Source organism: Nymphaea colorata, chromosome 12 (genome assembly GCF_008831285.2).
Source record: "Nymphaea colorata isolate Beijing-Zhang1983 chromosome 12, ASM883128v2, whole genome shotgun sequence".
Classification (NCBI taxonomy): Eukaryota; Viridiplantae; Streptophyta; class Magnoliopsida; order Nymphaeales; family Nymphaeaceae; genus Nymphaea; species Nymphaea colorata.
In genome coordinates, this window is record NC_045149.1 from 16,317,196 (window position 1) to 16,330,615 (window position 13,420).

The 13,420-nt window shown below is 39.3% G+C and overlaps 1 protein-coding gene across 3 annotated transcripts; it reads right to left on the minus strand.

Moving 5' to 3' along the window:
• Window positions 1–316: 316 nt before the first annotated feature.
• Window positions 317–12,582, minus strand: LOC116265753 (uncharacterized). 3 transcript variants are annotated; one of them, XM_031646618.2, is made up of 11 exons: window positions 12,076–12,576; window positions 11,461–11,781; window positions 11,257–11,365; window positions 11,077–11,170; window positions 9,287–9,371; window positions 9,112–9,195; window positions 1,795–1,891; window positions 1,601–1,688; window positions 1,338–1,443; window positions 1,177–1,269; window positions 317–754 (listed from the first exon to the last, which is right to left on the minus strand). In XM_031646618.2, the coding sequence occupies exons 1-11, from the start codon at window positions 12,217–12,219 to the stop codon at window positions 407–409; spliced, it is 1,569 nt and encodes a 522-aa protein (XP_031502478.1). In that variant the 5' UTR covers window positions 12,220–12,576; the 3' UTR covers window positions 317–406. The 3 variants fall into 3 exon arrangements, with proteins under 3 accessions (XP_031502478.1, XP_031502477.1, XP_031502479.1); XM_031646617.2 differs by having other exon boundaries at window positions 9,287–9,374; XM_031646619.2 differs by lacking the exon at window positions 1,177–1,269 and having other exon boundaries at window positions 586–754; window positions 1,270–1,443; window positions 9,287–9,374; window positions 12,076–12,582.
• Window positions 12,583–13,420: the final 838 nt, after the last annotated feature.

Sequence of the window (13,420 nt, forward strand, 5' to 3'; positions counted from 1 at the left end):
GACAACCTGGCCAAGACTAAATTACAGGGCGGCTGATAGATGTTTTTTTTCCTACTAAGGTGCATAAATTAACAGAAAAAACCGAATCCTCTTTAAGCAATAAGTATGCTGTATAATCTAGGTTTAAGCCAGAGAAGCCATACAGACCAATTTCACTCTGCACCTTGCTTCATTGTATGAAAAGGCAATTATTACTAACTCAAGCACTCCACCCATAGAGATGATCATCATCCATGACACAATGCCGTGGACCCACGGGAGCCTGCTACATGAAAACTAGGAGAAATTATCATTTAGAAGTTGAAATGGCATGATGTGGAGGGTGCAAATGAAATGAAACACTTCATTCAGGGTTCTTAATGTTTGTACAAAAATAACGGCCAATTTTACTAGAAATGGCTGCTATTTATCCTTTGAGGGAATTCGTTGCTTCTTGATTGACGGGCAAACTGTCGCCATTCCCAGGTCTCATCCATATTTTCAGATGTCCTTCGCGACAGACGGTAATAACAGAGTCGCTAGTAAAAAGCAGACCGGAAAGGGGTTCTGCGTGCACGCGATGAGCAACAACGGGAGAGAGCTTTGGCACGTCTCTCATGCTTGGAGCAGACTGAAGAGTGCCAACGGGGGAAAGACTGTCCCAATGGGACGACTGGCTTCCACTGCTAAACGTAGGTGAACCTCCAGGTGGACATCGACGCAGTGGCACAACGATCTCATCCATCACCAAGTCCCATAGAAGCAGTTGAGTGTCCTGAACACACACCAAGCATTAAAGCAACGTCCAGTGGTTGGCAAAAGACGCCGGAAACATCCATAAAGGGCACAAAGTCAGGACTTATAAGTCATCCCTCATATAGCTAAAAGTTAATATCGGGAAAACAGTTTTTGAATTGAAGAGTTTTCCTGAAATTCAGAAAATCGGTCCAAAAATAAAATCAGCAAATACAGCAAAATTTGGTTGATTTTCATAAATCCCCTGACCATCAGGTCTATCACATTACTTCCTCTATTCAATGCACACTATAGAGAAATCCAACCGTACATGCTAGCATACCTCAGAAGCACTAGAACTGCAGAACTTTTATAGAAGATCTTGGAAAAACATAAATTACAATAACATGAGTTCCTTTATAAGACCGTCAAGCTTATTCCATGGAAACAAAAATGCAATACCTGGCCAACAGAACCAAACCGATACATGACATTCTCACTGGTCCCATCTGAAGAGGGAGATGACCAATATGAATCAAAAGCAACTCCACTGACCTGCAACGGGAGCTTTGTTGAGATACATCACGGGGTAAAGATATTCTTCCATGGGAATAAAAACTCACCCATGAGTTGTGGCCCTCACCCCAAGCTACTACCTTGCGATCTTCCATACTCCAAACCTGTACTAAGTCATCCTCTCCTCCAGTTAATATGTATTTGCTATCAGAACTGCAGATGTCAAAAAGCAGTTTGTTGACTTGTATCTTTAGCGCAAACATGTTCTCAGCATTGTAAAAAAAAAAATGACACTCATTGAACTTTTGCACCTAAAATCCCACTAGCCAGCACAGTATTACCAATCTGAATCCTGGTTATAGTGTCCTACCTCCAAGCGCAACACAGTGATGCACCATAGTAGCTTTTCCCTCCGCATATCAATTGTTCATTTGCATAATCAAAAACCCTTAAGTAACCTGTATTTTACAACATTCTCATCAACGCTTTGAAATACCTTTTATATACAGCTGGTTGAAGCATAAGGGACTAGCACTTCTAAACATATCCTTAGGAAAGTCATACCATCTCTACCAACGGTAGCCAAGAATGATCCATCAGCTGAGAAGGAGATGCTGTTGATAGAACCCTGGCAGATATGCCATCTTGCAATTGGGTTGCTCTGCAAATCCAAAATTCAAGGGGAAATCATAAAGTTTCATCCAGATGTCAAATTTCAGCAACAATTTGACAGATTGCATTAAAGGAAGATGTTGATCGTAGATGATTAATTGGTGTCACAACATATTTGTGTTTATTTGCAGAAAAACAAATATAGCAAATGGCCAAAACCATAGAAGAATTACAAAATTACTAAAACTTCAGATTCAACAAGTTAAATGAGTCAACCAAGTTCAATCAAGTCCTTTGGGCAGGAAACAACACAACACTTATCTCAAACTAAATCATTTCAGAATCTATGTTAATCTTTCCTTCAGTTCCGGACAAAGCAACAAAAACTTACCAAAGAAACAATTACAGTATTGATGTGATCTTCACATGAGAAATCGACATACTACCTAATTTTTGACTTACAGTTATCATGGAATGTGCACACAATGCTAAAAAGAGATTCATTTCTCAAGGTTGTCTATTTGAACTTGTTATTTGACAACTCCATCTGCAGCGATACTATTCTTCCATCAACCTACATTTGCATGTACTCAAGAAGAAGCAAAAATCACCACATATTACAATATTTGGAATTATATTAAATATCAAACGACCTAATCATCTGACAACTCTGTCTGCAGCGATACTATTCTTCCATTTATCTGTACTTGCAATGTACTCAATGAGATTATATTAAATATCAAACGACCTATTGCACACCTCAGAAGCCATGTTTCTGAACTTGCTAAAAGCTCTCAACTCAATATCCTAATATTAGTGCAAGTTCACAAATAGCCATTTCAGTATGTCCACAGCACCTAAGATCTCCTTCTATCACATCTTGACAGCGTTCTTGAGGGCATTTCTTCTGAGCAACCAAATAGTGAAATTTCAAATCTACTCCATTACTCGATGTAATAAAATTTTAGCTATATCTCTTTACTAAAATGTGATCAACAATTTGGTTTGTATTCCCTTCAATCTAACTGATTGCATGATAATTTCTTATTTACATATTTTGTGTGTCTGTTATGGCTTCTATCCATCTGAATCTTTTTTCGATTTGACACACCCAATTCAACTATATGATGATGATTCTTAGCATTACATCAACTTAATAATTTTGAACTATCATTGACTGATCATCGTTTTCTGTCTAGCATGATCACATAATTTTATCCTTCCCTAATCCTTGATAGCTAAAATAATCCCTGTTCCTTTTTTCAATTTGATTTAGTAAATTCAACTATTTTTGGGGTTCAGCAAGAAAAGTGTTACGCTTCAGAATACTTATCTCTTAATATGAACCTATCCCTTTATCAAATGTTTGATGCTGATTCTTAGTTCCATATCAACTTAACAATTTTGAATTGTCATTGCCTCATCATTCTTTTCTGTAACATAACCACATAATTTTGTTCTTCCTTAGTCCTTGATAAGTTGTACTGCTTTGAGAGCTCAACAATCTCCATTTCTTGTTTATTGCAAAATCAGCAACCTTGGTACTTTACCAACAGGTGCTGATTGACTTTTTCTTATCAGTTCCGTTAGAATTTTATTTTATTTTCTTATCTAAAGAAACTTTCACTGAATGACAGGTTAACCAGTGAGTTTGCTTCCTGCAAACCAAACTCTGGTGAGGATAACACCAGAAGGAAGAAAGATACACATGTCCACATGGCCAAGGCTGAAACCTTTTGGCCTTCAAATTGCTTAGCGAGATACAACATTGTCAATTGCATCTCTCTAATAGTTTCTGCAGTTGTGCTTTCTATGGTTCTACCTGAAATATCTACCCTCTTCTGCTTTATGCATGTTATACCTCCTTGTTCTAGAGGAAAATGAAGTCGATCACATGAACAAACATACAAAAAACTAGCGTCTTACAAATTATTCCTCTACACTGAAAGACATACTTTTTACAAACTGGCCTAGGTCATTACATAGTCAGGCAGCTAGTCTACCGGGTTAAAATCAGTAGGGCCAGATATTATGGACTAATTGATAAACTTGGTTGATTAGACATTCTTTATATTTTTAAAGTTTTTTCATTTTTTCTTTTTAAAAATATGCTTATAATCTTGCTCTCTCTCTGTAGGCTAATGGGGTTTACTCTTCCATGGGGGAGAGCATACGTAGCATGAGGCTCTCTTTCTCCATCTTACTCTTTAGTTTTTTGAAGTTTCCTTTTGCCCTTTCAGGTTAACATGTTGCATCTATCACGAGATATAATCAAGCAAGACTCATGTATTCTAGTGATTTGAACATAATACACATAACATTCTCATGGATACTAACGTAATGTGCATTGTCAATGTAATATACTTTGTAACATCTAATGAAATATGTTGAGCCCCTAGGGGCGTAGCATAGACGATTGGCCTGAGGGTCACACAGACGATGCGTTCTCAGTTCGATTCTCGTGGGTGCTACTCATCTAAACTGCAAACAGTGGCATGCACGACACTTGTGTTGAAGGGTGTATCATAGGACCATAAATGTCCCAAAGCAACCATCGACCATGGGGGCCTGGGTGGCTTCATGATCTGACCTTGCCTTAGGCTGCATTCATCTGTTGCCCCTTGGCTCGGCCACCATCGACCCCACCCATCAAATGACATGCAATGATTTTATGGAGACTATCCAATAGGGACATCGACAAGACGCCAAGCCCTTCACATACCTCTTATCGCTTCTAACATCTCCAATGTGTACCTCAGCTTCAGGAGGAGGTTATTCTAGTAGCAGCACCCTGCCGAGGCTAGCCAAGCCAGCTTGCCCGCACCCGACAGCCCTCTGCCAGCTCGACAATTGATTCAGGAGCAGCTGAGCCAAACCTAAGTTCGTGCCCTCAACTCGAGCCCCCTCGACCTGAGTTTGATCCTAACGTGTCCCAGATCCAGATGTGTCTAGTCAGCAAGGGTGCCATCCTCAGTGCACATGCGGGAGGCAACCCTGCACACCCTTTCATCACTCGGCACAGGGGAACCACAAGCATGCCACAAGGACCCACGCCAACCATCCAGGGGCCACATGCATTCGGGACGCAGTATCCTCTCTGGGCAGGCCATCTCAGCCTCCAAGCTGCCACATGCACGCCACTAAACCCCACCTCACCCATTGCAGACCCAGCTAGAGTGCGCCCTCCTTGGGCGGGCTCCCATTTGGCAAGTCTCTCTCTATGCCAAATATGGAATCCTCCGTGATTATAGCCGTCAAGATTAGGAAACCACTTTAGGAGAGAAATTCAAATTAAAATTCTATTTTTGAATTATTTCCATACAGAGGGCCAGGTAAGCATGCACCTATTTAAGCATGCTTTTGTTCATTGTTATGATTATGCAAATTGTAAATGAAGGATTAGAATTTTAGAATTAGACCTCTCTCTCTCTCTCTCTCTCTCTCTCTCTCTCTCTATCTCGCCTCTCCTTCCATTTCTCGCATCCTACCTAAGTGCCACTACTGTTGCCGACCTACAGCCGCCGTCGGACGCCCACTATTGCAGTCCAAGCCCCAAGGTGTGGTTTTCTCTCTATGTCTCAAGTTCCAATCCACAAGACAAGGTATGACCATCGCAACTCCAGTGTGCAAGGAGGCAACACAACCACCTCATCGGCAACCTGGCCCTAGACGGTGGGCTCTCCTGCACGATCATGCGATCTAGGCGCTGATCATCTCCGTTAATGCGAGATCTGACTGATCAGTGGACCTGCAGATCTTGTTCTGCAAAAAACTGGATCCAGGCATCACAATCTAGACAGATCACCCTAAGCAAACGACGTCAGATCCTCACATGACTATACTTTTTGGAAAGCTCTAGAAACTCAATAGGAGTTCAGACGAAAAAGCTATCATCGATTTAGCTAGCAATCATTTTCTCGAAATTCAGGCGTCACCTTTGTTGGCAAATCGTCTCAGACAAATGACATCATATCATCGCATGCCTATACTCGTTGGAAAGCTCTTGAAATTATCTTCCCAACAAGTACACGCCTAGATCAGAGTTCGAACAAAAGGGATATCACCCATTTTAATCTGGCTCACTGTACATTAGCAAAATTCTAGACAGAACCTATCACTGCGCACAACAACTGTTCGACACTCAATCTACGAGTTTCTGAGGCCCATAACTCCCATTCGTGCTCAAACTATGTTGAAATTTGTGCAATGAGCTTATAATTAAAAGATCTTCCAAACCCCAAAAGCGTGGCTAAGCAAAGTTGCTGTTTTCCCGGGTGTAGCTGCACCTAACCATGGCTGCAGTGTAGTCCTGCCACCCTTGGCCTAGCATCACCTTGAGGTCCTGGAAGTGGGCCCTACACTGGGAAAGCATCACTTAGCCTCTTGCATACCACCATATAATGCAATATGTACACTATAACATAGTTAATTTTCATGTTTTTCTGTTTATTGAAGTCCTACATTGTTTTGTTTTGTTTGCATCTTTCTGTTTTCTGTTTTATGCAACATAGTTGGGATTGTTATGTTTTTCAGTTTTATTCTATAGTATACCTTATGCCTTTTAGTTCTTTTAGCACTTTGATTATTGTGTTTATTTTTTACTGATTTTATTTTTAGAGACCAAACTAACTAGTCACGTTTAGGGGCTTGACATTCTTGTGCTCCGCTTTTGATTCTGACTAATTATATAACAGTAAGCTAAAATTTGTACTGGCTTTATCTGAGTATCTGTAACCTTTTTATAATTCATGCAGTGAGCGGTTTTCATTCAATAGCCATCAGGCAGCTTAACATATTTGGTATCATGACCACCCTATCTAACATGTCTCAACTCTCAACCACATAAAAGTTGTGGATATACCTATATCAGTTGGATTTGAGCAATCAGTTCTCACCACCCAAAGGCAAGGGCAAAAAATAAGAAAAAAAGGAAAACCACGCAGGTGAAATTTGCACCAATTTGCTTTCGAGTTGCTACACCTGGTTCAAGGTTTTCTATCATAAGTTAGTGACTTCTGCATTAATTGGTTATATACCTTTAGATGAAATCATAGTCGCAAAAACAGGTTTTTTTTTTTTGAAAAAATGTGACACGATAAATAAGTCAGCCATTTAAACTAAAAAAAAGAAAGCCAAACCGAGAAAACTGTGAAAAAGAACTGTTTTTTCACCTTTTTTTGCATTCTTCCTTTTTTCATTTTTTCATGTTTTTAAATGGAAAACTGCTTGTTTCCATTTTCTAATTTTTATTTGTTGCAAATCTACCTTTTTTTTTTATGTTTGTGTTATTAGTTTCTCACTTTTTATTTTTTTCTAATTTTTAGATCCTTTTAATTTTAAAAAATTTACCGTATATTTGCTTTTGCTTTTTCGTTTTTTCAAGCCCGCCGTATTGCACACAAGAAAAACCTCGTCGTTTAAAACATGAGAAAGTTTTTGGTGACTATGGATAAAATACCCACTCCATTAACCTCCCTGTTCCAAAGATTATTTTCATCACATACATCAATAGCATGTTGATCTCTTATATACCAATTCTCTAGAGAGACTATGTCCATCTTGACACTAATGTTTGTATATGTTTTAGTGCTAAGTTATGTAAACCATCAATTAGTATCTGTCTTAGTGCTAAGTTGTGACCATCAATCTAAAATTTGCTTAAAAATTCACTTTATCTGATGATACGTAGAATTTACAATATATAGACAAGCTTGTCTTTATTTGTTTGATCATACATCAGTTGCCACTTGCAAGGAAGCCTTATTGAGGACTATGTCACTTAATGGACCTGACTCCCACATGCAGATAGCTACTTGCCTTACATGCTTCAATTACAAACAACCTAAAAGGACACGCATCAATAGGATTGATCCAGGCACAATGACACAATTATCAGGGTCGCACTCTACCACTGAGTTAATAAACACTTCATCTTTTCTTGAATCAGTTAGTAAAATTTTAAGATTTTCTTTTTTGAGAGGGTGGAACTGTAACACCTAGTTCTTCTCAAACTGTGTATTGGGAGAGGACAAAGAAGTGATGCTATTTGAAAATTTTAAAAAGGTGATAAGTTCTTGGGCAAAAAATGGGAGTCAGCAACTGCACTTCATTTCAAGTGGAATCAGGGGGAGGAGAGGGAGAAGATGAGGAGAAGAAGAAGAAGAGGAAAAGGGTAAACTTCTTTTTTCTTAATTTATTGTTTACCTTTTTGGAAATTTTTCATAAATCTGATTTTAGTATAACTTCTCCTTTATGAAATTCCTAAATAGCTATGGATAGGAAAGCATTGTAAGATCCAAGTTTGCAAGTGAATTAATTCTTTTGGACATTTTACATTGGGAACCAGCTTATGGGCGACCATTTATTTTGTTATCTGATTTTCCTGATGATCCATTAATTTTCTTTGTCATAATCTTGATTATCCTTAATCTCTGGGTTTCATGAAGCAAAAATAACAGGAGGTTGTGCAATCCATTACATAGCTTTGATTGCATTCTGTCATTGAGTATCCCCTACCAGGGTGCTTTCTAATAACCCATGAATCAGATTGTCATCGTTTTCAAGGGATGCTATAAAGGTGAGACTCAATTTGGTAGGTTGGGTCTGATTGGTAACCAAAGATTCTAAAAATTTGATTCAGCAAAATCAAAAGATAAGTAAGTATAATGTACAAAAGATCAACAATATCTTGTCTTTCAGAGTTGCATGCGATAAAAAAAATAGCTATATAATAGAAAGCTGTAATGTGCATATAAAAAAAAACAAATATTTCAACTAGAAAACACAACTACAAATAGGGCTGTGGCAATGCCAGGCTTGGTATCAAGTTCAAGTTTGTTGAGAACTTAAAAGCCAATAGAAGCCAAACACTGAACCAGGCTTTGATATACTAACCCACTAGAGCTTGAATACCACATAAGCTTGGTTTGAGCTCACTAAACCCTTTTAGATCCACTGTTTAAATTATAATTGCAATATTTAGTCATAGACCTAGTTTGATTTTCATAGTGATGACTGATGAGGCCTATTACTGATTTTGCACTTTTATGTCTGCTAAGGTGATGAAAACAGTAGATATTGGCAAATGAAAAGTATCTAAAATGCATACCAAGTCACCAACTAGAGAAATGACATTTAATCAGAAAAAAAAGGTAAATGATATTAGTATCTACAGAAGACAGCTAACACACATTTAACGGTGAGGCCTCATAAGTCAGAAGCATCAATGAGGAAAACTAAAGGGAACCCAGTACAACTTCTTAAACTTACCTTATTGGATTTTGCATGTGCAACAGAAAACTGTGTTTGGTCCTTAATAACAGGGAAGGAAGAATCTCCTGTGTTGTCTTTGTTCTAAAGCAAATAGATAAACAAGACCAAATATTGGTTTTCAATATATCAAGCAACAAGGTAAAAATAGCTGATGATTGCACAGGAAGTTTACCTTGTCGTACACATACAGGTTTCCATCAGCATGAGCAACAACAAAGAGACCGTCTCCCTCAGGCACCCACGTAATACTAGTGCATCTGCTGTGGGAAGAACAGAAAATAATCCCAAAATTATGGTAATGTTGCTTTGGAGTTATGCATGAACAAATTAATATTTTTGGCCTAATTATATAGCAATTAAGCAAACAAGCATAGTCAAGGTTAACACAGGTTTTATTTGGACAAAACTGGACCTAAACATAGTTAAATAGGGCTAAGAAGGCAAAACAGGTTCAAATCTTCAATCAGATTTGAAATTTGATCTAAGCTCACCGCCCAATGATGGGTCAAGGCCAGGACGACCAAAAATTGTCCAGTAAAAGCTGCAGCATGGGCAAGGTCGGAAGAGAAAAGGAACATCAAACTAAATGAAAAATAAAATTGAAAATAACCCAAATGGGCCAAAAGGTGCTCCTGATGCTTTTCATGCATGCTTGGCTTGGGGTATACGCATAATGGTGCATCTGGTTTGTTGCTATCCAATTTGTTCTTGGTCAGTTGGCAAACCCAGCCCCATGCAGGCTTGAGGTGACTTAAGGCTATCAATACTCCCCCTTGCAAGCATGTATAAAGAGAGTCGCTTCTCACTGTCTTCTTTGAATATTTGCTGAGGGAGAAATGCTGCAGCATAGGGGAGCCCTCTCCCAGGTACCAGCGAAGCTTGGAGAGATTTTAGACTTTAGACAGCTTAAAGAAACCACTGTTTGTGCAGCATCGACCAGTTCAAGTCAACCAAATTGAAGGCTGTGTTATGGTATAAAGAGCCCATTCGAGGTAAACCTTCTTGCTCACTATTTCTTAATCTTTGCCTTAGTGCACCCCGGTCTAGACTAGCTTTGTGGATGAGGCATAAAGGGCTGGTCATAAATTAATCTAGATCAAAACCCATCCAAAATTCATAAGAAAAAAAGAGAGGAAGAGTTAAAGAAAGATCAATTTCATAGCAAGATTAAGGAAATGCTACACACCAATATGCAATCCGTCTTTGGGATCAAATTCTCTCTCTCTCTCTCTCTTTCTAAATATAAATATAAATACATACATATATACATATAAACAGACACTCACATACACTCTTCCATTTGTGTGCCTACCTTTTTGAACAATCTATGAGACTCACAGCCACACCCCCACATAAAACAAAGGGCACTCAAAGTGGAAGATATAATACACTTTCATGTATATACACACACACAATCCATATATAAGTAGATATATATATAGTTCGTGAAACTCATACCCATGAGCAACCAATGTCCTGAAGGCCTAAGGTTCCTTCATGCATGACTACTATCTGGAATAAGTATCTGGGAAAACATTTTGAGACTCCATTCTGCTGTGCAGATAGTTCAGAGGATCTCAAATATGATGGTTGTCAGTAGTCCAAATTAGTTTCATGAATCACTTCCAGTGAGCTTTTGTTTGATAATCATTCACTTACTAGAATATCAAGAATCCTTTTGCTTCAAGCTTGCTATAAGAAGTGAAACTAAGTTGCAGTTTGTGTTTCAAGAATTCAGGTTTAGGTAAGGCACAGACACATGAATGGAAACTAGTCTCGAATAACTTACTAATATGATTCAAATCGATCTGTTTCTGATGCAATACCACCTGTTTACATTTGAGTAGTTTCAAAAGCAAGGATGAGCAGGACACCGTCGGAAACTTGCATGGAACAAAGTATCCAGAAGAGAAGTCCCAAAAGGACAACGATTGAAAAGGAGAAATATAAACAAAATCTGACCTGTTATTTAGTGTACCATCTTTATTGTAATGTTGTGCGCCAACAAGCTTCTTGCCAGGGTCTTGCAGTTGTTGCCTCAGAGAAACTGAATAAACTAGGGAAAACCAAAAAAGTACTTTAGATAAAAGAAGTGCACATGCAATCTGAAATTCCCATAGACAGAGACCATACAAGCCTTACCATCTCCAGAGTTCAGGCCAACCAAGAGATCATGGCCGTCCTTTGCTTCGGGGTCAAAAGCATGGCATATTGGATTAGAATTGCCGAAATGAATGGCTTTAATAGGATCCTACAACGAACCATATTGTATCAATATTGCACCGTGGTGCTTGCATTGTTGGATTGAATATTCGGATTTGAAGTAGCTGGAAAAACGTTACTCACCTTGTCGTGCGAATTGTAATCGCTGATAAAAAGAGTGTCCCCAACATTGAATATGAGGTATGTGCCTTTGCCATCGTAATTTGAACAGACAGGAGCGGTAGGTGACGTCCCAGGGACGCCATGAGCTACCAAAGATCCGATCCTGCTATTCCCAGCAGCAGTTTTACTGGCTCCGTTACCGCCTACGAAACCCAAGCCGCGGCTTCCGTTTCCACCACCTAAAAGCCTGGCTGCCAACCTGACGCCGCTGCTGGATGTCAGGCTGGAGGATGTTGCAGGCTGCGGAGCCGCAGGCTTATCCCTGAGATGAGCAATGGTCACCTGAGTTGTAGAAACAGACATACAGGAAAAATTCATCCATAAGCAGATGTGAAACCGGGAGAAATAGAACAAGTAGGGAAAGCGAAAGAAGAAGAATAAGAAGAAGAGAAGAGGCCGCCAAGAAGGGGAGTAACATCTACAATTGAGTTGGGTGATGTGAGTACAGTATATTGCGCGGTCAGGGTCAGAGGAATCGACGATGTTCAAAGATATGCAGAGAATGAGACACGAGAAGAGGAGCCAGAACTTTAAAGGAAAAAGGCATGCGAGAGACGGATTGATCGTGCGTCTGACCTGCGCAACCGCTTTTCCATGGGTGTAATGAAGTAACCCTGCTGGATGCGTCTTCTCGTAATGAAGCTTGTAACGCCCTTCCGGAGTCTTGAAATAGGTCTTCAGCCCTGAAGATTGTGCGTTGCTCGAAGACATCCTGTTCATCCAACCAACGAACAAAACCGCCTTCTTTTCCCACTTCCTCAGGAGAGATCCTTCGCAGAAGGTGAAATTCTATCCGTTTCAGAACCCTCCTTTTTGATCGCGAATTGGATGTCTGATTCACCACCGCGGACGCAATCGATCTGAAAATCATTCATCGGAAAGAGGTATCACTTTCAGACGGCATTTACTAGCGCCGCATCCATACGCCGACCCCGTCAGAAGGTGGACAAGCACCAGTCTAGCCACCCGAAACCAATGGGTCCGGCAGGACATGCCATTACGACCAAAACCGGAAAATAGAAACGAGAGAGAAGGAGAGAGTTGATTTTCATTTTTCAGTTCTTGGAAGGCAGAGACTTTTCCGCCCGCGGTCGGGTCCGCTCGCCGACCCGGCCATCGATTGAGAAAGAACCAAGTTAAATTTCAAAATAACCGGTTCGACTTTCGACATATACATAAATAACCGTCAGCTTGCGCCTAAACATGACCACGTACTATGGACAAAAAATCGCCCTTGATAATTAAATGGCGGACTTTCGATAAAGTGAAAATGGGACAAATTTTATCCTATAAATTTATCAAAATACATCTCTGGTAGAAGATGGGAACATATCTTCTCATGTAAAAGCCATAACATGGAAAGCACCTTAGTCTTAGATTAACAAATTATTAAATAGTGAATTAAGCTTATAAAATATTCAATGGAAAATGCCAAATTATGTTTAAAAATACTATTTTACTGTTAATAAAAAAATAGTTTTGAAAACCGGTTACCTATTTTTTTTATCCCATTTATGTATTCTTTCCCTATCTTTTATCTTTAAAAGGTCATGCCCAAAAGAGAAGCGAACTCATGATAGACAAAAAAATTGTGCATTGTGAAAATTTTCTATTATAAGGCACATTCAGACTCTTTCGAACTACTGGAGGTGACGTGTGTGGCATGTGGTGTCTGCCGGTCTAAGGTTCAACAATTTTACATTTTTGCTGCTTTTTTCTTCTAAATTTTTAGCGGTCAAGTCCTTTTTCAAAAATCTGGCTATTGATTGTTCATATCTATAAAAACAACAATTGAGATTGAAAATCCAGAATAAGTAAGACAAGTTCCTACTAAGACACATGGACACATGGTGGTTTAGACTTTAGACCACTCAAAAACAACCTAGCGATATATATGTTGCAACGTGAGAGAAGTGCCAGT

Bases quoted from the DNA above. Each gene is read 5' to 3' on its own strand.
- LOC116265753 (XM_031646617.2), bottom strand. From the start codon at position 12,219: ATGAACAGGATGTCTTCGAGCAACGCACAATCTTCAGGGCTGAAGACC. The intron at 9,196-9,286 runs GTAAACTTCCTG...TATTTGCTTTAG, and splicing joins ACCTGTATGTGTACGACAAG to AACAAAGACAACACAGGAGA. The intron at 1,444-1,600 runs GTAGGACACTAT...TGACATCTGCAG, and splicing joins TCACTGTGTTGCGCTTGGAG to TTCTGATAGCAAATACATAT.